This window comes from Lepeophtheirus salmonis, chromosome 3, assembly GCF_016086655.4.
Source record: "Lepeophtheirus salmonis chromosome 3, UVic_Lsal_1.4, whole genome shotgun sequence".
NCBI lineage: Eukaryota > Metazoa > Arthropoda > Copepoda > Siphonostomatoida > Caligidae > Lepeophtheirus > Lepeophtheirus salmonis.
Window position 1 is genome coordinate 24,552,539 of NC_052133.2, and position 27,789 is coordinate 24,580,327.

General features: G+C 29.3%; 1 protein-coding gene across 13 annotated transcripts in view; it reads left to right on the forward strand.

The window, feature by feature from the left end:
* The window catches only part of LOC121114753 (uncharacterized), a 170,333-nt gene that overhangs the window by 140,840 nt on the left and 1,704 nt on the right, over positions 1-27,789 (forward strand). For 9 of the 13 annotated variants that reach the window (XM_071887205.1, XM_071887208.1, XM_040708805.2 and 6 more), the window contains 6 exons: positions 2,981-3,043; positions 5,000-5,180; positions 19,406-19,553; positions 25,373-25,582; positions 25,642-25,980; positions 26,749-27,742. In XM_071887205.1, coding sequence (XP_071743306.1) covers positions 2,981-3,043; positions 5,000-5,180; positions 19,406-19,553; positions 25,373-25,582; positions 25,642-25,980; positions 26,749-27,742 — 1,935 coding nt within the window. The remainder of the gene's footprint in view (positions 1-2,980; positions 3,044-4,999; positions 5,181-19,405; positions 19,554-25,372; positions 25,583-25,641; positions 25,981-26,748; positions 27,743-27,789) is intronic. The other 4 variants (XM_071887211.1, XM_071887212.1, XM_040708810.2 and 1 more) reach the window with 1 other exon arrangement.

Below are 27,789 nucleotides of genomic sequence, written 5' to 3' on the forward strand. Positions count from 1 at the left end.
ACCCAAATGTATTTTTTTAAAGAAAAAAATAGTAATGGATGGAAGCTATAGAGTGTGAATATATATATTTGGATTGTAATGGGTTCCATTTGTTCCACTTAATTCACAAAAGGATTTATATATCTATGTGCGTACATATGGTTATGAAACAGAATAAACAAATTTTCCCTTTTGAATAAATGAATAACAACACTCATAGTATATTTCTCTTCTATTTTATTCCTTTAGAAGGAGTTAAAAAAGAATATGAAAAAAAAATCTTTATTTTTCAGAGTTTTAATCTCTGAAATATTATGTATATAAAGAGAGAGAAAGGGAGAAATGAAAAAGAAAGCAGGACATCCTTACTCGATTAGAATTTATGGAAAACTACATCTGGCTAATGAACACTTGTATAAAAACATATATGTATATGAAAGTCTTTGGATTTTAATTAGTACAAACTAAAATAAGATTTAGTAAAAATAATTAAATCAACCAGGTTACTACTTTCTTTTTCTTTTTGAAAAATAAAATACATTTAATTATGGATAATCTTCAGAGGATAAGGGAAAATATATAAATGTATATAAAGACTGAGGGTTTTAAAAAGTTAATCTTGAGGGATTAATAGATATTTGATTGTTCTTTTATTTTTTGAAGGTTTTTTTTTAGGACTATTCAATAAAAATAACTTGATTACTTATTACTAGATGCTAAATTTGTCTTTTTAACAAATTTGTATAATACGAAGGATCACTGTAAGAGTCTGAAGGAAAATGATTCTTTGATGATTAAAATATTTTTGTACGCAAAAGAAAATTAATTTCATTTGTTCTTTTTCTATTTTTATTTTGTTTTTATGTTCTTATTCGATTAGAAAATTATTTAATTTGATTTTTCTAAACTCTTAAGTATATTTATATACGTAAATTTCATTGAAATATAAGTTAATGAAGATTTATTTTTCTAGTCTAATACCTTAATTATTAAGAACCTTCAGAAAAACTTAATAATTAATGCAACTAAATAATGAACCTAAGTTACTGATTGGGCTAGAACAGAAAGGCCAAGGGGGCCATTGGTTCTCCCCTTTTTGAAAGTTAATTACAAAACATAAATATATGACGTTATTCTTATGAAACTACTCCATTCCCAACTTTTGACTCTATTGTTTTTGTTGATAGCGGGAAACTAACGATTTATAGTTATATGTGACGTAATTGTCAATATTTTTTCCCGCGCTTTCAAGATATTTGATGGCGTCACAGGAAACTATCAACTACTTTACTATTTTAGTTATCAATTGTAAATACATAAATACTCATACAAAAAGGAAATCACTCGTAATTACCCTTTAATAGTAATATTCATATCTATTGTCGGATCACACAAGTGACTGTAAAAAACGGGTTTCGAGGTGTTTTGGATGGATACTAGTAGCTTGTGGTCTCTCTGGTTGGAGTTGCTAATTTACATATTTAGTTGTTACATATTGAAAAAATGTTTTTATTCTCTGTTAAATAAGCAGAGAAGGAAAACAATGTTAATTGAATTGAAAAATCATACAAGAACTCACGCACATACAATACATAGGATCCCATTCATTTATTTAATGAATGATTCCTTCCACTTATTTATTGTATGTTTTTGTTAAATAAGAGAATAGTAATACTAAAAATGTATTTTAGTGTTGTCCAAGGTACCAATATTTCATTACTGGTTCCAGTACCAAGTTAGGCATCGTTTTTTTTGCTACTTTTTGATATTCTTTCGACTAAAAATATTCTTAAGGGGAATTGACAAGCATTTATAGGAGTGTATGCATATTTTTGGTTTGAAGTGGGGCTACTCAGAAATTTGATAACTTTATAATAATAAAAAATAGAAGATTATTTTTGGAGTAAGACAACCAACAATTCTCTTTGATGGATTTTGGGAAAAAATTTAATATTTTCAGTAAACAAAAAACGTATTTCATTCCTTCTGAGGAGCCTTTTCAAACGTAACTGATTAGAATAATTGATAAAATAATACACAATCTGGCAATAAAATAGAGTTGACTAAGCCAGTCAATAACTTAGTCTTTTTTTTTCTCGAAAAACAGGTCACAGACCTTTTCCTTTTTCTTATGAGCTTTTTTAAACAGGGACAAAGTGCTGGAAGTAGATTCCTCAAGATTTCCTCATGAGTCCTGCTCTCTTTGTGTTGAACTTCTGGTCAACCTCATCCCTTTAGTATTTGGAATCATTTTTTGATTGCATTTCATTTTCATTGGGCACCTGTTGAACGTAGTCCTGTAGCTTCTTCTTCTCTCTTGATGTAATCCACATATTCCCTCACTTTGTATTTTAATCATTTTTCTGGAAGAAAACTATTCTTTTTGCTTTTTATCAATCACAATTTCGTGTGGGATGCGAGGGGCATGTCAGAAATTTGAGGCGTTACGTGATTGCCAAGTCGTTTTTTCTTTTCTTTAATGTATTGAAATAGTCCGGGTACACGGAACAACACTAGAATATTTGTATAGGTACTATGTGTATCCGTATTTTTCTGTCTTACTGTTAGATAAGACGAAAAAAAGACCCAAGAAATATACATATCTAAAATATTTAAATTCTTTATCTTTACTGCTTTTTTAATACATACGTAGATATATATATGACTATACACTCCCATGTATATATATAGACATACATATCTATATATATATTCTAATCAAAAAAATTTGCATTAAAATATTTCAAAATAGATGAGAAGAAAATAAAATACATATGTAAGAAATACGGGGGAAATTTATACAATAAAAAAAGATATTCGACATTTTATAAATACGATGTGTATGATATATGCCTTGACGTTAAACAAAATCACACTAAATATATATATATGTACATCTGCATTGCGGATTGGTGTATTTTAATGCAAATTTTTGGTTTTAATATAAAAGAGAAGTTACCTTTTCCTCATTTTTATATATTTTTATATTCTTTCTTTACAGTTAATACTCACAGGAGTTATGGTTCTTTGTTTTGGTCGAAGAGGGAATCGTAATGGTTATTTGGTAAGTTGAAAAAATAAATTGATTAGGGGTTTAATTTTGCATCTCTTATACAGTGCATGTTGGAATGTGTTTCTTCATTTTTCCCTTAGTAAAAACAGCATACAATGCAATTTTCTATTTTATGATTAAAAAAAATATATATATATATAAAACCCAACCACAAAGTCGATGGACAAAATATTTAAGACAAATTCGAATTACATTTATATTATTTTTGTCACTGTACCAATAATTTTGTACCAGTTTTGGAACCAATGTTTGTAATGGGATTTCCATTATTTTTGAGACTTTTCAACAGGTTGTCCAGTAAAGTGTAAGATGTTTCATTTCTTATTAATATGATAAGGTATAGCGATCATTTTTTGATATTCTGTTTCCGCCGTCCATTTTACATAAAAAATAGTGCATGTTGTACCCTGAAATAAAAAAAAGAGTCCAATATTTCACAAAATATATCAAAAGAACTGTTAATTAGATAACTTTTTCTTTGATCAACCCCATTTTTCAACAGTCATGGTCATCAATCTTATTTTAAATCCTTTTGAGCAATAAAAATTGAGAGATTTTTTTTTTTGACCTTAATAAATATTTCCTCAATATTACTAATAACACGTTTTTTGTATGCATTTGTACGGTCTATTCGTTGTTGTATTCTATTACCTATTTATAAATAAAATGGAGCCATAAATCTTTTTTTTTCTCTCACCAACAAGGTTTTTATTTCAAGAATATTTGCGTTCATCTCTTGGTATCTTCAAAGTAAATGTAGCGTGCCTTTCAGCAGCGGCTATAAGTATAGATCTTATATCATTAAGATTAACAACCTTGCTACCAGTCATGCTCCGTGCTATAAATGACTTATAATAACTAAGAGACGCGTTTATTGCCTTTTTTTCTTCAGAAATTTCTGTTCTTCGAGAGGAAACACCAAACAGAATAATATATCCTTTAATTGCCTCTTTTTTATAGTTCTCGATAAATATTTGATCAAGCAAGAGAAACTGCTTCATTATTGAAAAAATTGTGCGGTCTATTCGTTGTTTTAATTTATTACCTGTTTATAAATAATATGAAACCATAAATCTATTTTTTAAGAAATAAATTTTGTAAAGTATTACAAGATTATAATTAATATGAATTGTAAATATTTGAAAGTATACCTAACATATATGTAAATAATACATAGTTAATATTAGGTTTTAGATTTTTGAATAAAAAAAGTGATGTGAAAATTTGTCGACATCCTTACCAGAATAAATTTTGCTTATAAACTCTAATATATTATTGTTTTTATAAAGTATTAGAAAATTAAAACGTATTAGCCAGCAATAATCACTATACTCCCCTGTTCATCCAAACCACACTAACTTTCATTTTCATAAATATGAGTAATATGTACCTTGATTTAATGATTTAACTTCTGCTCTGCTTAAAAAAACAAAACATGATCCAACAATGATGGAAAATTTGCACAATAAGTATTATTTCTACACCAATATTTTCTGTTATTCATCAATCAAAACAGACTACTCACTAACCATTGTTAGAGTGCTTTGAATAGATATTCAAGGCAAGATAGTAAGTTAGTGTGGAAATGCTCCAATTTTTTTATTGGATGATTTTGTTAACAAATTTAAAAAGTACATTTTTAATACCAGGAAATTACATGAACATAAAAAGTGATCTTTTAAAAATTTGTCAGTTAGTGTTTTATAACTGAAAAATGGAATTTATGTAATTTATTGATCTCAGTCAGCAGATATGTTGTCTCTCTTTTAAAATTTACTCTCGCGAGGATAGCGACAATTTCCTAGTCTCTCGAAATACATAATAATATAATTAATGTTTTATCCCTTTTGCAAAATTGTGAATTTCAAACTGGACCTATTTCACACAAAAAACTCAAAGTTAATTCAATGTCAACAATTACCTAATGTGGAAATTTTTATTTTGTAGATCAAAATATGTGGAGCATTCTGCCTTCTTTCAGCTCTTGTTTGTGTAGTCGTCACTGTGACCACAACAGTCATACATATGAATCGACTACAAACTCTACGAGAATGCGTTTATCAAGGATCTTCCAAAACATGTACATGCTTTGCGGGAATCCTTCTGGATCCAACCATTCATCATGACGGTAAGCACATTTATTTATATAGGGTGCGCCAGCATAACTTCATTTCTTTATAATGTGTGGCAATCTGGCTGTAGAAATAATAGCGTCGTAGGCGTGTGAGTTTGCCGTTAAAAATAAATATTGGCAAAAATATTTTGACATAATGTTGTATAAAATTTCACTAATAGCAATGTATTTCTTGAGTTTTGTAGATGAAATTTATGAAAATCAGTTGATTGTTTCAATTTCTAATACAACAATAAACAATTTTTTCAATTTATCTTCATAATATGAAATTATTAAAATTGTTTTGAACTCAAAAATCTCCACAAATAATATTCTGGAGAGCTTAAATTAATGTTTTCATATTTGGTGTATTCAATTATTTTATAGTTTGTTCAAATCGAGTAATTAGAATCGGATTTATTTTGGAAAAAAACAATTTTTTAAGATTTTTGCGGAATCGCCAAGAACCAATTACCTAATTAACTAATCCTCCACAATTATATGTTGCCAATTAAATTTTCGATATTTTTGGACGAGCATGACTATCCATTTAAACCACACAATAAAAAGTTATTTAAAGAGAAATGAAACAAAAAATGAAAAAATCACCGGGTATTAAAAGACTGAAATGGGGTTTATTAAGTGTATGGACAATGGGACGTCACATATCTCATAATATATCTTTTTTGATTTAATAAACTTGCTTTATTGCCTTTTGGGAAAAGAAAATTATGATGCCGCAACCTGTACTCGTATGTTGGACTTGAGATGAAAAATCATAATTGAAATGCTTCCTTTTTCACTTTCTTTTAAAAATATAAACGTTTTTTTGTCAAGTCACTCCAGTAAATTAAGGAATATACCAACGTACTATGTATATACTGACACTGAATCGATAAGAATTCGTAATAATAATTATTGTTATTTAAGAATTAATTAAAATATGTGAAGGAACAATAGATTTGACAACATGTATGGGCTGGTTTTTAATTAATTAAAACTTGTTACTTTAATTAATATCTGACAACTACGATGTGAAATATAATTGATATTCAAAAAAATATATTATCTTCTTTTGAGGTAATTTTTAAAATAACTGTCACATTGTACGAATGAAATAAAATAAAATCATTTACTAAAATGAGGGGTTTTTTTTGCCAATATTTTATTCATATTCATTTTTTTTACTTTCGTTTTCAACTTTATATCATTTTAGAATGTTTTTAATATAGTTAAATTGTATATTTTAATTGTCAATAGTTGTTGGTCCGTCAATTGATAAATATATACATAAAATAAAAAACTATTTATCTCCACAAATAACATTTTCTCAATGTTATTACTTTTTTGCAAATAAATATGGAATATATATGAAGAAAAGAAGGGGGAGAGGGAAACAATCATATTGATTAAAAGGCATGCATACCATTAAATGAACAGACACAAGCTACTTCTAGTAAAGATATAAAAAAAATATCTTTAAATCATAATTCTAAAAAATCTTCTTTTTGCATTGATACTGGATAGGATTTTATATGCGAGTCATGATTCACACTATTAGATGTTATGTAAAGACATCTTCCGTAACATGAATATTTACAAATAAACAGATATGCAGTATTCTAAGTGTTTAGAGTAGGCATTTCCAACCATTTCTTGGCATTTTATAACATCGTACAGCATATAAAATATGTTCAATCGAATGTATTGTTGATTTGTATACATGTGTATGATATGACATTAGAGGTTGTTAAGACTTTTTTCTAGTTGGCAATATGTAGAGTGTTTTTAGTTTCCAAAGCTGTTATCATTATTCTTTAATTCTTGAAGAGAGAACATCTTAGTATAAAATAACGACGCTTACGCTTAGGTTTGTATATGAAGACAGAATGTAACACTTATTGATTTTTTTTGGGAGTCATAAATGTAAGTTCTTGTTGGTCTTAGAGTAGAATTAAGGATCGACATCAGAGTAATGTTTGTCTATGTCCTTACTAGATATGGAGCAGGATTCGCGTGTATTATCTTTCCCTCATAGCTGCTTCCGAATAACTTCAAGCCAGATAAACTACTCTTCTCCAAACATTATTTTTATTGTTAGAGTTACCTAATCAGTTTTAGTACTCACATTCCGAAGGACCGGTACTAAGACTGCACTAGACCGAATAAATTAGGACTGAGACAACACTATTTTCCATGTATTTTTTCGTTTTTTTATTTCTACATACCAACAACTCAATTTATTTAATTTCTTGAGATTGCATTGTGGAACACAAGGGCCCCAAGGAGCCCCAGTTCGAAACTACTCGTTTAAAGCCTTACTTATTTATTTAAAAAAAAATCATGATACTGTTTTCGTAACAATAATAATAGAACTCTGATGAATAATGAATTGCAAAGGAATTTAAAAAAATCAAACCTATCTACAACGGTTATCTAAGACGTTTTTTTTGTGTACCATGTCCGCTATTATAAATAATAAAATTGTTTTTAAGAATAAGTCCCAATTTTTGTATGAATACTTGAGTGTAATTCTAAGATTTGGGTTAAGTATAGATTCATTATTATTTGAAATAGAAATCAAGTTTTTTATCAATTCAGAGTTAATTAGTTTTTAATTCAATTGCAAATTATTGCCATCTATCTTTATAACTTAAAAGATAAACTTGTTCCTATTATAATAATTTCTTTGTGTGTCTATTCTTACAATAAACAATCTCTTTTTTATTGATTCTACTATATAAAAATTTCAGGACTACATAATCAGTAATAAGTGAAAAATTGAAGCTCCTATATTGATATTAGGAGACTTAATTTTATCAATAAAACTAATGTGACTTTAAAAAATAAACACAAGTTGCTTTTCTTATAGATCCACCACTAAGTTAAACAATGATTTTTATTATTTAACATTGTTTTTAGTTATCTATCATAAAGTTGTTATAATTAATCATTTTAAAATGGTATATAAAATATTTCACTAATTAGAAATATAATTTATTCACCAATGCATTTATCATCCTTGACGATCAATCAGGTTTAAAATTATGGCCCGCGAACAATTTGGTTTCCCCTTTTTAGGTCAGAAAGAAAATATTTTTTAATCATGGGTCAAATATTTATAGATCTTATTTTTTAACTAGGAATCACAATTATTTGAAAAAGCTAAGCTATGGTTAAACAAAAGAATGTATGAAAATTTATTGAAGTCACCATTTTGATGCATATATATATTTTTTTTTTTTTGAATGAAAAGAATAACAACAAAAACAGCATGTAATTGAGCAATAGTAGTTTAGAAGTAGGGATTGGTATTTCGTAGAGCGCGAGGAGAAGGCGGACAAGAGGTATGTATGGTATTACTGAATTAGTGGATGATTCAGAGGGAGATGTTAACACTATGATGATCTGTTAAAGAATGAACTAAGAAGAAACAAGAGCAAATGCATCAACCGTTTTTCATTTTGTAATTGCTAATCATGTTTGTTCATTTCTACAAAAATCCTATCCCTAGATATGAGTGACAACACTTGAGTAAAATATAAGAAAACTATACTCATATACTTACAGAAACTACTTCTAGATACAAAGCTAATGATGGTCCCAAAAATGGGGCCTAGATGCATTTTTTATAATGATTTGCACGCGCAAATTATATTTTATAGCTTGAAATTGTAGATCATAAAATTTACAGGGTCACAGATTTGAGATGTCCTTTAAAAATATTGGTTTTATTTCAATACTTTGGGATTTTAATACTTTCATTCATTGCAATCAAAAATCTATTTTACAGAATATGATGCAAAACAATTTCAATCCCAATCCGCATTAAGACGTAATTTTACAGACATACATATGTACCTATGTGTGGATGTAAGTTGAAAATAATACAGATGACGGCTTCATAGAATATATCTAAGTACATGCATATATTTGTACATATATATTAATAAGTTCGTTTACCTTTTCTTCCTTTTATAACCGTTTAATTTAAGAAATAGAAATAATAATAGCTATGACGTAATACAAAAACAAGTTGTTCCCCGGTTGAATACTCGAATCATTAAAAGATATAGCATCTATTTTCTCTCTTCTTTTGCCTTTATCAACTAAATAAAATAACGTTTAATTGTACCTTATATTAAAGGTAAAATCTTTTATTTCTAATTATATTGTAAATTCGATTTTTATAGCGAAACTTTGTCAAAAACCAGAAAGTAAGTAGCATATAATATGTAATAATTATTTTAGATCTAATGTGGTTTTTTTAACTACAAACATAATTGCATTAACGCCATAAGTTACATTATAAAATTCCCTATATATGTGCTATTTATGAGTTTATAGTAATATTAATAACTTGAGCTCTGATTAAGAAAATAATATGAATCTCAGATAACCCTCGTAGGGTGTTTTCAGGATTGCCGATTGGTAGTGATGTAATTCGTGCGTATTTTTTAGCTTCCCCGTTTTTTAGGAATTAATAATCTGAAGAATGAATTTCCTTTCCCTTAGTTCTTGTCATTATTATTTAATTCCCGAGTAGTGAACTTCCTTTTTTTACTACATTCAATTATGTTTAAACCCCGATTAAACATTTTTGTGCGCTCACAAAAGACGGAAATTAAACTTGCAGATTTGTTGCAGACTTTTAATTGTAAGACCATGTTGGAGTCACAGTAGAATTGAGGATTGGCATTGGATTAATTATTGTCAATGTCTATATTCATTTCTTTCTTCCAATACTTCCTTTTGACAGCTGCTTTGGAGTTGATCTAATGAAACTTCATGAAAGCTAAGTAGGTCTCCTCCAAAAGATTGTTACTATGTTGATTTTCGGCTTCTTTTTTTAACATAGTCGAAATACACGTGATTTTCAGCACTATCGAAAAGACTTCAGTTAGAAGGAAGATGTTGATTTTTTCAATCTGACATCTCATTTTTTCCTATTCTCATATGAAAATAATTTTTTTTCCATTTCTTAGTAATTTATGGAAATACTTTTTGTTTACAAAATAATGTTTTGTTTTATTTTTACAATGAACTTTTTTTTTAATTAAGACAAAATCTAGTAGTTCCTTTTTAATCAATTGTGTTCATTTAATAACATGTAATGTGGGTAATGAGAGGATAAATCATTAAGAAAGGTACACTTAATATAAAAAATAAAATATTTATTTATTAATACTGAGTGAACAAACGCAATAGGTTGTTGTTTTTTGTTGCAGAAAATCACATTTAAATAAAATTTAATTCTCTTTGTATAATTAGTAAAAATATTTAGAATCCTTCCTTTATTGACTTATAAAGTGAAAAAGATTTATATCATAAAAGTTTATAAATACCTTTAAGCTGTATTTTGACTAAGAGATGTGAAAAGGGTAGATATCCCAGCGATCTTGAATTGAAAAAAAAGGTATATGTTATTTACCAGCAAGATAATAGTGTTTTCGATAATTATTCATTCCCAACTTTTGAAAATTCTAGCGTATTAGTAGAGTTGTCAATTCTAAACATTTTCTTGCGTACGAAATGTATTGTAGTAGGTAACCTCAATAGCATTTATTTATTAAAGCTATTACTGTTAATATTTAATCCTTGAGGGAAAATGTAAATATATTAAATACCCAGGAGTGTGTCAATCATGACATTAATGATTTGTTTGCGAGTTATAAGTGTAGGTCTTTGTCGGACACGGTATATAACTAAGGGTATACATCAGAGTAGTTCCTGTTTGTGTCTTTGTTAGATACGGAGTCGGATTTGTGTTTATTACCTTCTTCTTATGGCTGTTTGTAGCTAATTTAATGGTAAGTCATGACAGCTTACTGCTCTCCACCAAAACATTCATCAAATTGTCAGATTGACAACCAAAAGCTTAGATTTTTTCTTTCTTTTTTACTTACCAAAGGCTTAGGGGTTTCAATTCTACGTATTAGCAAACAGAATTCACTGTAGGTAGTTTATAGTAATCTTTAACAGTAGATATGTTCTCTACTAATTTTGCACCTTTCCACATCACTATATGCTGTATACTTCTTATTTTGTTTTTCCTAGAAATTAAGTCCTAGACATTTCTTGCTGATTTGTTTGTTTGTTGACAAATGAGCAAATAATACTTAATAATAATTTTACACTTACAAAAATAAACTTTTGAATCTTTCCCTCCTCCTCCTGCTGTGCATCTTCAATACAGCAAAATGGTGACATTGCAGAACTAATTCGACAAAGCGTATTAATACTTTGGTGATATTTTTGAAGTACCTATTGCACATATGCATTATATTAAACAATCGGATCGAAAACTTCAAGATATTCTGCAAAATACTATAATAATAGTAATTTTATTCCAACTTCTAGCTGCACAAAGATGCACAAAAGAAGATGAAGCTAGTGAATGTATTAAGCGATCTTCAATTTTGTCTAGATTTGTGACAAGGCAAGTTTGGATTAGTTTAGTTTAGTAACATGGGGTTGAACAGCATTTAATTGACATAACATAATAAAGAAAAAACGATTGTCTGACTATTTCATTTTCCGAACTTTAGCAATTTGTATCTTGGCGTTTTCACTTTTAAAGTGGTTCACGTGTTAGTTCAAATTTATTGGAAGCAGGGGTAACTGCGGGAGTATTGCCGTACACAATACCTGTTCAAGAGTAATACTGACGAAATGAAACTTTGTTTTATATCAAACCCAATAGGCCAGCACACAAAAATTTTAACTTGGATTAAGCTTATTTTCTGGGGTTTATTGATAAATATATTCGGTTTTTTTTTTTTAAATTATTGTGTTTAAATAAATTAGATTCTTTTAAATTCGATTTAAATAGACAAACATAAATTTTAAATTACATTATTTATTTGAATTTTTAAATTATTTGATAGACAATAACATGGAATATACACCACCAGCATTTTGTGTTAAAATGTATTCCCCCTCCCCTAATGCGTCAGTGGAACGGACACGTCTACTCATATATAGATACAGTAACATGTTTGTATACATACATACAAGTATGTATACTATTCCTCAATTGATAAAATCAGACTGTTTATACAACTTTTGATGTTATTTATGATTCTTCTACTTTCTTTCACTATTAATCCTATTGTGTCTTTATTGAAAATGGGGCCCTTTCAAAAGGCAATATCAATATATGTACGTACATATAAATATATAAGACATAAAACACAAATATAAAATTGAAATAGATCATAAATATCTATATTTATATCTATGCCATAAAAATCGAATAAAGGCACACACATTCAATATCTTTAAATTATAAATTGAAAGTGTGTGTAGATATTCTTAATATAATATATATGCCTATTGAATTAAATATATTATCTTTTATTATTTCAACAAAGAGAATTTGTATGGATTAATGTATATATTTCATTTTCAAAATGATACATTTAACTCTAAAAACTTGATAAACTTTTATTTTTAATTTTTTTTTTTGAGGAAACTCGTGGAAGAACAAAATAATATAGAATTCCGTAGATTCAATTCCAAGTGAAAGTGACAATTACTTAGGTACATAGGTACACTTACAGACTCGTACATGCATCTGTATTTTTTTTGCATGTAATAAATAATTTAGAAGTTTCTTCATTACACAATATAAATATTAGTGCTGTGTTCGAGTACTACTCAAACTTTGCCAAAATATGATTTGAAGAACAACTCGACTACAAAAGGAATACTTTTAGCGAGCTTAGGCTGGGATTAAAGTACTCAGAAAGAGATCATAAATTTCAAGAACTCTTTGTTCGATGTGAATCCATGATCATGATGACTTCAACGGGGATGAATGGATTTAGCCTTCTCAGAAAATCGATATATTTCATGATCCAAGATCTACGAATTTTTGTGATGATTTTTCTTTTGCAGAAGCTTGATAATGATTGATGACCAACCTTTTCTAAAATTCCAATATTGACAGCTGATATGCTGTCTCTCAGGAATTGAGGCTACAATATTTCTATTATTTTAACACAGGTGTACTTATTTTACAGAAATAAAGGTTATTTTTTAGAATTTGTTTTCCCAAGAAATTGACATGGATTTGAAAATAGATCAAACCGTTAAAGAGTTAATCTCGTTTATAGCTGAATAAGTTATTTCGGAAAGAAAATAAAGAATTAGGAGTGATGTAAAACTCTTTGAAATATTTTCTTATTATGAAAATAAATATTTTCTAAAAATTACCAACATAAATTATTTTATGAGTAATTGATTGCCTTATTGAAGTAGTCAAACTACCTAAATTGTTCTATTTAGACTTTATCTTTTCAATTACAAAATAATTTCTGTTGACTCCTGCCTTTACATGAACTCTACTTGAATCCATACTTAAACATTCACATTTGACTAAATACTCAGTTTACTCGGACTCGATAGTTGTAACCCTTGTACATTCAAAATTAAACACAAGCTTACACTTTTTGTCTATATTTATTATTTATATTTTTTACTTACCTTAGTTTTGTTTTTTTCTATGCATTTTAACACATCTAGACTACTTAATATTATTCCTAGAAATCCTACGCAAAATAATATACAAATAATCCTAATTAATAGGAATGTACAGATGCCAAATTTTTGACCGATTCCGGGTCCGATTCCTATACCATCTTTATGGACGATTTATATTCCTTATTATGTATGAAGGAATTTCATAAAAAAAATAACGAAGTTGTTTACTTTTTTTTAGTTTGAACTTTTTACTAATTAAGGATAGAAAAAAAAAACACATAAATTTATCAATTAAAATTAGTTGTTAATAAATTTCAATTTTAAATAGTTAATTTCTCTCCGTACTAAGGAGTAAATTAATTTCTGGTTGGATCATATTACGGAGTTCCTTTGTTAGATATTTAAAGTCAATCTCCTCATCCCTTGGTCTTTGATCTAATTTTAACTACCTCACTGCTAAAAAAATAAAAGTACTTGTGCCACTAACAAAAGGCTACTTTCTATTATTTTACTGGTTCGGCCCATATGCGATCAAATATTCCTGAACTGTCTCCAGTTCCTAACTGGGTTATATATGTTTGCCCTAGGAATTGAAATATGTATAATCCAGTGATCCAGTCCAGACTTTTGTCTTTTTTAATGGACCCGGAGGAATACTGATGAATTGAATTTGACTCAGAATATATGGACTAGTCTTCTTTTCTCTGATAAACAATATTATTCAACAAACATATAAAAAGAAATATTTTGTAAATAAGTTACTTAATGGTTTTAAAATAAACTACTCCACCCCCACAGACTTCTTGAACAACTCATGATACAATTTAAATGTATGGGACATTAAAAATGTGCCTATTTTTAAATAGTTAGTTTCAAATAAATTTCCTGTACAAAGCTGCAAATTTATATACTCTTTCTATCTACTTCCCCACCTCTTTTTTTTTTTTTTTTTTTAATTTGTCTGAACAACGTCGTCTGGTCTCACTATTATAAGCGTAATTTTATCTCAAAAAATGTGTTCAAATAAGTAATATTATCCATATAAATAATTATCCTTAGGTATCTGTGGAATTTGCATTATTGAGCCGATTCCGATAATTCAAAAAGGCTGATTATTCCCGACTCCGGTACACCGGTAGTAATTCAATAAATATAATTTTCATATTGAAAAACAATTTACAAATACCTATGTTGTGTTTTATGAAATTCTTAAAATAATTTTTTGAAGGCCTTGAATCTTAGTCATTCAAAGTTTTTGTCTTGTTTTTATGTTTAGTGAAGAATAAACCATACTGGACAATTTATAGAGTTGAAAAATTATTATTCTAAAATTGCTGGAATTGCTTTTTAATATTCATATTTTTACGTCATTTGAGCATAAGTCTACACTTTCTAATATTAAAATAGTTATTGAATTAATAATACATTATGTAGAGTTAGTAAATAAAAGCTATTAACATATGTTAGGTTTGGTTTTACAAATCATAAAGAGTAGTTTAAATTATTTTAACCTAAAAAAATGGGCATTATTTTAATATCGTTTTTTTTTTAAAGTCTTGTTTTAAAATCGGATAATATTGACTAAAACAGTGATTTTCAAACAGTATCACCTGAAAACTATTAAGTTCTGCAAATACCATTATTATTTAAAACTTTTAAAAAATTTGTTTTATTTTTACAAAAAAATATCAAAGCTTCATTTTTCTTGTTTTATTTCTTTTTAGTAAAGAAATATTTGTTGTCCCTTTTGTAAATATGCCCCCAACCTCTCTACTCAAGTCTCCCTAAACCACTAAAGGAGAATTTGTGTGTCGCACAGTAGGATGTGTATCTAAGTTTTGTTACTGCTAGTTTAGGCCTTTAATCAAGGGATATAAATCGACAAAACATTACATTTGGAGATTTAATATCTTAGTCTAATGCACAAATTTGTTGATTTTATCTAATGTAGTGTTTTTCAAATTTATGTTTTAGATTATTTTACACTGTTTATAGGTTTGAGACCTTTTTCAATAGAATTTTTTTTAATCATAATACATAGTAATTTTCCAACATACACTTTTTAACGTTTTTATGTTTTAAATTTTCCCTTTTGTATTGTATTATTTGGTTAAAAACAATTTTATAAAAAATGGGAAATAAAAATAAATTTATTAATTCATTATTCTAATAATATATAAATAAATAAACAAATTTTTATTCCCTAAGAAATAAGAAATTTTTTTTTAACTCCATTCCCTTTTTATAACTTTTAATAACTATTCTATTAATACAAAAAATAAGGGTTATTATAGTTTGTCAAAAAGAGGAAGCAAAAAAAAAAAAAAATTACGTGTTCCATGTATAGAGCATTTTACTCGACGTCATAATTTTTTATAGCGGCTATTTTGGGGGCTATACAACCAAGTTTTATGTTTTGATTTTTCTTTGAAAATAGGAAAAGTAATGAAATATAGGATTTCAAAATTGCACAATAAATAAAAAGACCTTAACCTTACAGTCCATCAAAATTTTATCCCCCTATTCTCTAGTTTTGTTATATATTTGAGCCTAATATGTATTAAAAATATATTATTACGTCGCTATACAATCTTATTCCCATAGTGTTAACAATAAATTAACTATTAAAATATTAAGACATTTTTCTTGTCCTTAATCGATCAAAAAAGAGACTTAATTGTACAAATCTAAACAATTTTAGTCCCTGTTACTTTCTTTTAATTCAAATATCACTGTTTACTATTGGCGTCAAATATTCTTTTAATTCAGATATGAAGTTTTTTTATTCTTAAAGCCATTTATTGGAAATTTGTATATTTTATGTAGAACAAAATCAATTTGGAGCCCTGGAGTCTCCTTCAATTACAATTTAATTTATTACGTCAGTAAAAATGATCTATGGAGTACATTTTTTTGCCTAATAAAATGTAAGAAGAAAAGGTTTTATTAATATAAAAATCAACGTTAGCTCCGTTATTAATTACTTATAATTGCTCTCTCATCATGACCTCCCTCCATAAAACAATGCCTATCTTTCCCAAACAACCTCCCACACTCTTTCATCATTTCGTTATAATCTTCTTTAATGTTATAATTTATAGTTGAATAATATAGAATAATAATGTTTTACTAACTATATGTAAATAAGTATATATGATGTGAGTAGCTATTCATTCATAGAGTTACTAAGTAAGTTGAGTTTATCTTTTTTCAGCATATTATTTATGTATGTAAATTTTTAAGCTTTTTTTATGAAGAAAAAAAATAGTTGACATAATCTAAATAATATAATATATAAACTAAAAGAAAACATCAAAAGAAAAAAAAACACAAGAGCTTTAAAAAGGAAGTTAAAAAAATGTAGGATTCACAGGAAATGGTTAAAGTCTGAAAACATATTCGAATAATATAACGTTATATTAGGATGTTAAAAGTTTATCCAATATCCATATGAAAATGTCTTCCTTCGTTTAGCTGCGTAGCAGGTGTGATAAAGTACATTATATATTAATGTGATCAAAGTTGTCAACTAATTTTCGTAAGAAGGAAGAAAGTTGAACGACTATTTGAAAAAATACAAAAAATAGTGGGAGTAAATTATAAAAAATATCCAAATATCAATTCAAAACGAATTTTGAACAAAAAAAAAGAACTTTTTTTTTATTTCATAAATAAAAAACGCCCAAATAATATACCAGTAACATATTTTAGTCAATTATATAACTTATATTTAAATATCTTGGATGGGTTGAGATATTTAAAGTTGTTAGCTATAGTTTTGAACTTTTATTTTATTAATAAGATGTTATTTCACTTCAATATAGACTTTCAGCAATATTCTATATTAGTCACCTTTCAGTTCAATTTACGAAAAAACCTCATCAGGAGTATTCAAAATAATTTACTTATATATCTGTAACAAACTTAATTATCTGATGAATACAAATTTAAATCCAGATCAATTTAAAAAAAAATCATATTTTGTGTTTATGTGTTTCGATATATTATCATATTTCAACACTCAGAGTGTACTGCAAGAAGTAAGCTATCTTGGAATAAGAGTATACAATCAAATTTTGTTGTCATGAAAATCTTACTCCTTTATGTACAACAGTTTAGTTTTTACTAATTTAAAGCCATCAGATAAAATTGCTTAAGTATTTTTAGAGAAATTTGTCCATTCGGATTTTATGTACCAAATCAAAAGCAAGGAGGAACATCTCATTATAATGGCCACAAAGGAGAGTAGGTGGTCTAGAGTCAAGCTTGAATGTTGCTCAAACACAAGCCACCATTATTCATTTTCTCGGACAAGAAGTTGTTCAGGGTCGAAAGGATGTCAAATATCCAAACATACTGTTACATTTCGGACCTCGATCTGTATAAAGTACTAGCAAATGTGAAATTGCCATTAAAACAAAGCATGTGACCTCGCTCATGGCTTTGGACGTCTTTGGGTTCGATGATAAGAAGTTTCCACCCATTGTCATTCGGAACAACGTGAAGGTCTCCTCTGAATTCTAGATCGCGCTGCTTTGGAAACATGTAGCTCCTTGGATCATGAAGGAATACAAGGGGGCTCCAATAGTATTCCAACAAGTTGGAGTTCCCTAACACGCGAGCCAAAAAGACCCATAAATTTCAGAAGGGTAACCTTTAGGCTTTTTCGTCCGAGAACATTTGGCCTCCCAGCTTCCCCGATCTTAATCTTTTGGATTATTCCATCTAGGTAGAGGTAGAAGGAGCTGCCTACAACACGCCTCTAAGATCTGAGAGATTTTAGAGTATGCCATCAAGGCTGCATGGGCTGACTATTCTGAGGGCTACTTCTGTAAAGTTTGTACGGCGTTCAAGAAGATAGTGGAGGCGGTAGTCGTTGAGGATGAGGGAGGTCATACCTATTGAATAAAAAATGTCAATCTCAGTTATAAACTGGAAATAAACTTTATTTTGTTTTCATTGTCTTCACAAACTATTCGTTAATATAGTTTTTAAAAAATCTTTCGTGTAAACTTAAATATTACGCATGGTGTAGAGTAATGCCTCCAACACGTCGTGGCTTTGGGGTTTATTATGCAAGGTGTGATCCCAGAAAAAAGATCTATATATATTAATTCAGTAAATTATTTTTGATAAGAGTAATATCAATTTTTTTATTAATTGAATCTATAAATAATAATGTACATACTTTCTATAGAGAGTAAAATTTATTTTGTATTCATGCTGCATCAGTGAGTTTGCATGCCTTCTTTGGTAATTTCTATAGTTTGATAAATATCACATGACATTATAACATTTTATTGTATTTTTTGTGTAAAAATATCAACAACAACAAATACAAAACCAAAAACACATATAATAGCGAATAATTTTAAGCTTACATAAAGAATTGTAATAATATATATACTTGTATAGTATATAAAAAGGAGAAATATCTTAGATATTTTGTTGAGATTAAAAACCTATTACTTTTTTTTATATTTCCCTGATAAAGTGCTCCATTGAACATTTTCTTTATCAATATAACATTTTATAAAATAATAATAAATAAATAAATATCGAGGGGTATAAAAATAAAATAAAAATTCCCCCCTTCAAGTATGTCATGTCTTTATCATCATCACTTGGACCGTGTTCATGGAGGAGATAAAAATTTACAACAAAATAACTTAAATAATTTTTATAAAAATTAAAAAAAATAAAATATTTATTTAATTTTTCAGATTTTAATTTCGTATATATTTTTTTTTCTTTAGCAACTCTTCGGTACGTCTTTGCAAATGCTCCAAATTGTGAAGTTATCCATGGAATCCTCTACTCCTGTTTGAGGGCAATGTTTGGTCTCTCTGTCATTGGTATCCTTGTGTGTATTTTTTCAAGCATGCTTGTCTATCAATTGTTAAGGTATGTACATAATGTCTATTATTTGATTTCAATATGCTCAGTGTACATTATAAATGTACAGTTAAATAGCCAAAAGGCTTAGAGGAAACAATATATATATGTACATTGAGAGAAAAAGTTTATTTTTGGTTCCTTGAACATTTCCTGTTATTTTATTTCTTTTTTCAAATATAACATATATAAATATATAAAAGATAGTTTTGTATATACATTTGAAAACATCAAATATAAGTTTTGTTCCTTCTTTTTCAGTTGTTATTCAATAAGAATGAGTGATCTTATTGAATTAGATTATAGATTTTCTATATAAAGATAAATGTATGTAGATATATCCCCTCTTGAGTGTTTATATATATGTACATACATATATAAATTGTAATTTATGTTATTAATCATACTAAAAAAAGAAGGTTTGAATGTAGTCATTTTATAAATAAAAAAATGATTTTAATATTTATGAAACTTTAAAATCATTTTCCATATTATATGCTTAAAAACATTTGTCAAAAGCTTAATTAGTGTCTTGTCCTTGATTAAACTATAATTGTTGTTTTTTTTTGTTCGCCCATATCCTTTTAATGGTTATAAAGATGTATATATACCTATGTATACTTACATATATTATTCCTTTTAAGAAAATCTCTCAAGGAGATTTCAAAGTGAAAAATATTTTTAGTTTTTCTAAAAAAAATAAAAATGCAATGTCATGATACTAACAAAATATATATGTGATTGAATAAGTAATCAAGATTCCTTGTCTCAAATTAAATCTTAATTATTTCTAGATTCTAAATTTTACATACATATTTGAGCATCTAACAGCAAATTGATTTGGTGCTCAAGTAAAGAATGGTAGAGACTTAACCTTCGTTAATTGGGACATTGGAACATTATAAATCAAATTATTATTTTTTTGACAAGGATAATTCGTAGAAAAAATAAATCACTCTAACTATTTATTCAATAGATAATTTATACAATACATTTTCTAATTCCATTAATACTGAAGATATAATTTCTATAAATTTATTATTCAAGAAATCGTGACTTATTGCAAATATATCAAAGTACGAATATTCTATTCTTGTGATTAATGCCATATGAAAAGAAAAAAACAATAGATACAGGCGTTACATAACTTTATTTCCTTCATTATAATTTTTACCCCATGATCAATTTATTCAAAGGTTCTGAAATTTCTACTTAGTCTATATGAAGTTTGAAGTTATCTTCAAATTATGGCTATTATTTATAGGAATAAAGGCAAATTACAATATCTCAAAAAACAGGTTAGATAGTTATGAAAAATGGATATCTAAATGCAATAAATTGTAAAGTAATTTATATCAAAAGGTGTGTCACAAAAAGTTGATCTAAATTATGAATAATATATTCATCCCATGTATGAAAAATGATTAAATCACCCCCAATGAAAGAGAAAAGATAGAAAAATTGAAATCCAAGAAATAAACATAATGTAAACAGTTGGTAATCTCTGATAAACCGACAGTTAAGCTGTAAGTTTACTCACTTCTGAGTATTAAGTATCAAATTACTTTTTTTGTCGGGTATATATATATATATCACTTTTCTTCAGGGTTTAAGGATCCTTTATAATGTATTACGAGTATCTATAAATCCATAACTTTGAAAGTATACAGCTAAATTGTTCATATTTTAATACGCCCATTGTTTTTTTAATTAACTTATTTGATATAAATTCAACCCAAATAAAAATATTTGAACTATCATAAATATTCAATATTTAAGTGGAGAGAAGAGGTTAAAAACATCTATTTGACGGGAATAGAATATTTAGTCGTACAAAATATAAAGTTATTAAGATAACATTTCACCATTTTATATACAAGATACTACTAAATATATTTATTTATATATTACATCAATTAATAGTTGTATTTTAGTATTGTAGAGAATATACTAGAGAAGTGTTGATTTAATATTTGAGAGCACGACAACATACATTTGATTTCGTAGATTTTCTCATAATCTATGTCGTCATCATTCTTTGTTTATCTAAATGACTATAAATTGTAATTTCCAATGAATTTTGATTATTTTAAAACATATATATACATATGCAGTACCATGGCCAAGTAATAATAACTGCTTTTATTAATTACACCGTGACGTCACATTGATTAGAATATTTAAAAAAATTATGTACACATTTATGCATACATTTTGACTTAAAAATGATGTATTGCAAAAAAGGGAAAAGGTTCATAAATCAATTTTGTAAATGTTTTTACGTAATCCAAGTCATTCATGAGCCTAATCTATTAATTTATCTATGCCTGTATAAAATATTACCTTACCTTTCTCCACCCATTTAATAAATATTTGGCATCAATTGATGATGATTTAAAAAGAATCTTTTAATTAATGATAAATGTGCATATATTTTTGGATAATGTTATTATAATATGTACCTATGTAACATGAATATTGAGTGTTGGCGTTCTGGAAGTAGGTAAGGCAATTGAAAAAGTGTTTTGTTTCAACTTTAGATAAAGTATCAAATTTTAAAGCACCTTCTACAAGGCATACATATTCCCCTATTGGTCAGATGGAGTTGCACCAATTAGGTATATGTAGATATTTTAGTACTACAATTAATCCATCTGATCTAGGAAATTGAAGTTAATATTAGGTTACCGAAAGACAAAGTACATCAGATAAATTGTTTTCACGAAAAATAGATTCAAAAGAACGCCCAGTTTTGTGAGGTAATAAGTATAAATCTTTCAAATATAACGTAAGAATGACATGCAGGGTGTCCACGATAAATTGGAACTATCTTAAAATTCAACCTGCTTGATAAAAATGGAATTTGGAGTGTATTTGTTAATATGAAAAAGTTAGACATGATATTCAACATGTCCTCACTCAGCAGCCACCATCTTTTCCATCCTGCCCCTAAAGGATTTGCATGCCCTGATGACTTCCGCGGAATCGACAGCATTCTACTCCCCCGTAATGGAGGCCTTCAGGGCCGCGATGCTCTTGTCGCTGACCTTGCACACCTCCCTCTCCAACTTCCCCTACCAGTAGTAATCACACGGATTGAGGTCGGGTGAGTTGGAGGGCCAGGTGTTGCGATCCCAGAAAGTGATGTCGTGGGAGTTGAAGAGGTTAGTGGTCCTTATGGCGATGTGTGCGGACGCTGAGTCTTGTTGGAATATGAACTCCCTCCCAGCGGCCGTATCTTTCATCCAGGGGATGACGAACTCCTCCATGACTTCGCAGTACCTTATCGCGTTAACCCTTTCCTTGGGATTGAAGAAGAAAGGAGGCATCACCTCACCGGTGCTGAACATGACACCCAAGGTCATGATGGAGGCCGGGAACTTCTCTCTCCTTGGCAAGCCACCTGTCATTCTGGACGTTGTAGCTTCTGTCGACAGTCCAGCTCTTCTCGTCGGAGAAGAAGACGATTCTTCCTCCATGGCTTTTCAGGTGATTGAGGAGACACTTACTGTTGGTGAGCCTGGTGGCCTTCATGGGTGCCGTGAGGATGTGTTGTTTGGCCATTCGGTATGACCTGTACCCGAGGTCCTCATTCACAGCCTTGGAGACCAGCTGCTTGCTCACTCCACGGTTTTTGGCCAACCTGGACAAGGAAGTCCCCGGCGAAGCCTTGATGGACTTCCAGAGGCCTTCAAGGAAGCGGGGAGTGCGGATTTGGTCACTTCTCATGTTGTGGGCCCTGCAGCAGACCTTCCCTCAACCTTCCAGGCATTGAAGACCCGGTACACCGTGGTCTTGGGGTAGTTAAGAAGCTTGTAGATAGCAGAAGAATTGTGTCCCGCGCGAGCCAATTCGATGGTGGCGTCTCTCCTTGCTTATTCCGTGATGACTATTGTTTGTTGTCAAAACAATTGTAGTGGAAGTTAAAGTGTATTGTTCACGCAACCTTTTATATTAGTATGATTTAACCCCGAATATCCACATTATGGATTAAGTTTAAAGTAGTTTCAATTTATCGTGGACACCCTGTATATCACCTGCCTTCGGACACTCAACGCAGGGACGAAGATCAGGTTAAAAAAAAGGATGACTGATATAGTTTTCCCTAAGTATCATGGTCAATATAATATTGTGCATGCTATATGTACAGCGTGCTTTAGCAAAATGACAAAAGTCACTAGATGAAATTCTTACCAAAGGTTTTACATAAAACATTTGAATTGTCAGGTTACATATATTTTTTCATCGTAACAATGCCGCTCCTGCGCATTGTATATTTCCTTCTCCATGAGCGATAACTAACGCATATTGATTTCAGTAGAATTACTTATGCTGAGTGCGTCGTCCACTGAACTACGAAGCTCTATAGGCATGTTATTTTTACAAATTTTACCTCAATTTACCAACTGAATTAGTTTAGTAAAACTTTTTGTATCTTTCATGCACTATAATAATTTACTATGGTTTTTAATGTATGATTAATTGAAATATTTATTATTAAGATAAATATGAGAATATTGATGGTTAGGATAGATTGATGATAACGTATATATAGTATCATGACCTTATATAAAAAATTTTGTTCTGTGGGATGACTTTAACGTCCGATTTGGATGCGTTCGTAAGATATAAGACGGACTTATTGGGCGTCCACATTTTTTGACCACTACATTCCTCATAGAAACCTCCATACATCATATCACATTACGGAACGAATGAAATAAGGCATTTATGTAAACTGTGTTTGCAATGCTTAAAATGAATAAGTTACTTTTTTTACTCCTCTATTACTAAATAAACATAATTAAGTAATTAAAATTGTTCAATGACATAGAAAATACCTGTGTAAAGGGGATGAGCTAATTGTTTGAAGTATTATATTTATATAATTTATGCAAATCGTCTTAAGTGCATCATTACACACTCATAATGTAGAAAAAAACATGAGGAATATGTGCTTAAAGATCAATTGTTGAGTTTTGCGAAGTAGTACCTAAAGGTATAAACTGTTGTATAAGGAGTCTTGTAAAAACATTGGTTTTTTAAAAACAAAATGGAAGTAAATCGTGTTTTTCTAATTAAATAAAACAATATTTTTGAGCCATTTAAAATTGAAAAATAAAACATAAATATTTTTATATGTAGAAAAAATCTAATTTATAAGTTTAGATTCTCATCAGTAAAATGATTTGGAGTAATATTAAAACACAACAAAACAATAACATATAATTATTCTGAAAGTTTTTAAAGAAATATATTAACTTATTTCCTATTTTTATACAAACTTTTTGCTTTCTAAAATTCAATCAAAACACATCAAATTATATATTTTTGCTCATTCTTCCTTATAAAAAGATATATTGAGAGTAAAAATGGATTAAAAATAGGTACATAAAAATGATATTGAAAGCAGCATTTGTTCATTTTAAATAAAGAAAATTTCTAAATGCTACTCATGACCAGCCTTTTTCTATTCCTACCTATGGTGAACAATGGTCATTGAAAAATGCAGTTCAGGATGTTAATTTTTTTTTTTTTGGCGTAAAAATTGATATTTTTCATTCGTTCTTGCTTCTTGGATAAGCTTACAAAGACTCTTAAAAGGAGTATGATTTCTTGATTTACCTAAAGAGAAAAAAGATTAATTTAATTGGATTAGCTTTATTAGACATGTGTATGTGTTATTCAATTATTCTAGGATTTGTAAGTATTTTATTATTACTGAATTAGTCACCTTACCTATTTCAATGCACTAACCTTCAATTATATTCTAATTTTTTGATTTTCTTTGTTTTTCATGTGGGCTTATTTTGATTCTATCTTTTTAGTCACGAAAAGAAGAAGAAATATTGGGAGCAGTTGGAGGTTCGCTGTCAACATTTGTATCGTCATTCCCCACCTACCTTAGGGGGATCATCTGGATCTCCCCATTGCGGATGTTGTTTTGACTCATCTGCCCATTCTACATCTGGACTTCGCTCGCATCCCACGTCTTCGTGCCATTGGCCCAATGCTGCACTTGATCTTTTAGATGAGAGGTACGTACATATCCAATAGAAAAGGCTTAAATTCTAGTCTCTCTGTGATGTCTCTATAGATACTGGCCCCTTAATCGAAATGGGCCGCCATCTTCTATCACAAACACATCCTCCAACCATCAACAACAAATTTCCACGGTGGAGAACTTGTCAAGTAGCAACAACATTTATTCTCCAAATCCGTCATCCGTTGGGCCGGATACTCTTCTTACGTCCCTCTCAAGTAGTGATCCTTCCTCTACTCATCCTGAAGTTGTATCAAGATCTATAAGTTTGAGATCTATGAGAACATGGTTTAGAAGATTGAGTCGAGCAGAATCACCCTCGGGAAGAAGACCAGGAAGAGGGCATTCGAATGGAGGATATCCTGGGACTTTAAGTCATCCAACGTATATCCCGTATATTTTACTTTTTTACTAACAATCTAATCTGGCATTAGGATTTATCACATAAAGGATCATTATATAGTCATTTATAGAAAAGGGCTCTAAATTTTCGCAAATTACAAGACGTGATGTATACTATACACATATATTGTACTGACTTCACGCATTTTTTTTTTTTGCAAAATTTAAATTGTATTCTACGCAGTTTTCTATTCTTGGTCTTATTTATACAATCTAATGCATTACTAATGATTTTCTTATTTATTAGTTTTTTGTTTTTTTTTGCAATGTTTCTAAATCTTTTTGCTTAGTGTTTATCTCAGACGTTTTTTTTCTTTCCCACTCAAGTTGTTTAATGTTTAAGTAGTTTGTCGAATTTTCTTTTACCAAAACCCCATATATATATGGCTATAAATTCTAAGAAGATAAGACATAAGCTTTCTATAATTTGGCAATTATTTATTTTATATAAATAAACTTAATTAGATTATTAGACTTAACTACTTTATATATTTAGATATATACGTACATATCATTATATAATTTCAATTAAGGAAATCAGAGATACAACTATATAAATACATCCATGCTCTATAGTTCTTAAAGAGTGGCCATTTATTCAAGCTACTTAATGGCAATATGTATAAAAAATATTCTAATTGAGTCTTATTGAAGTAATCCATTTTTTTGTTTTTTTTGTTATATATTTATATATTGTATGTGGACTAATACATTCAACTAAAATCATTTACTAAACTAATGAATTATGTACTGTTCTAGATCCTTGCATCCGCATCTACATCATCACCACCATCACCCTCTTCATCACCATCATCCTCGAATGCATCTCCATCAATTATGGAGGCTCTCTTCTCATTCAGACTCCCAATACGGATTCAGAGTTCCTCCATCTAGCACAAGTATCTCTCTTCCAGAGCCTCCTCTTCCTCAATATCAACCCCCTCATCATGTCCTATGGGGTCCCCCTCCTCCCTACTCCAATAGCAACAGCAACATTAACCATCCCTCTCCAACTCAACAGCAAGCTCCACAAATTGAGTCCTCTCCCAGCCATGAGGAGAGGACAGAACTCTCTTCCTCGCTTCCTACCTCTTCCTCTCCACCACTGCAAACAGCTGGACTCACAAATACGCTCACTTCTACCACTTCCTCCAAAAATCCTGTTTGTCGAACAACAAAATCAGGACTCCTCATGGACAAAGTCTCTGACTTTGACGAAACCGTCAAAAGTGCAATGCATATTTATTCCAAAACCGCGAGTCTGCCTTCTCGAAGACCAAAGAAACCTAGAGGGTCTATTGATCCCAGCTATGCAGAGATTCCTCTATCTGCAAAATCTCTTGCAGATATTACCAAGGATAATAGCATCGAGGAAGAGCTTGAAGCTCTCTCAGTCCATGAAGTTAGGCGTAAATTAAAAACACTTGGACTCTACAAAGTGCATCAACGTTCAAAAACAGCACGAGAGCTTGCGGAGATCAGGCAGGCTTTAAATGATCTTCAAGGTAAATCTGAGTCTTACTATTATGCAACTTCATCTAATGGAGACTCATCCACGAACGAAAATAAATATGAGACCATAGGACAGAGCATTCGTCCTTACAAAATTCCAGAGCCCCCTATAAATGCTTCAACAACTCCTGATAGTTCCATATCCTCACACTACGCTCAAATATCCCCACTCCATGGAACGGGATTACCTTCTGGTGCCATGTCTTCCACTCCAAATTCTCCAATTAAGAGTTATTTCAAGGTTAGTTTATTTAGAAGTTGCTTTATGTATGATAACAAGGCCATTTT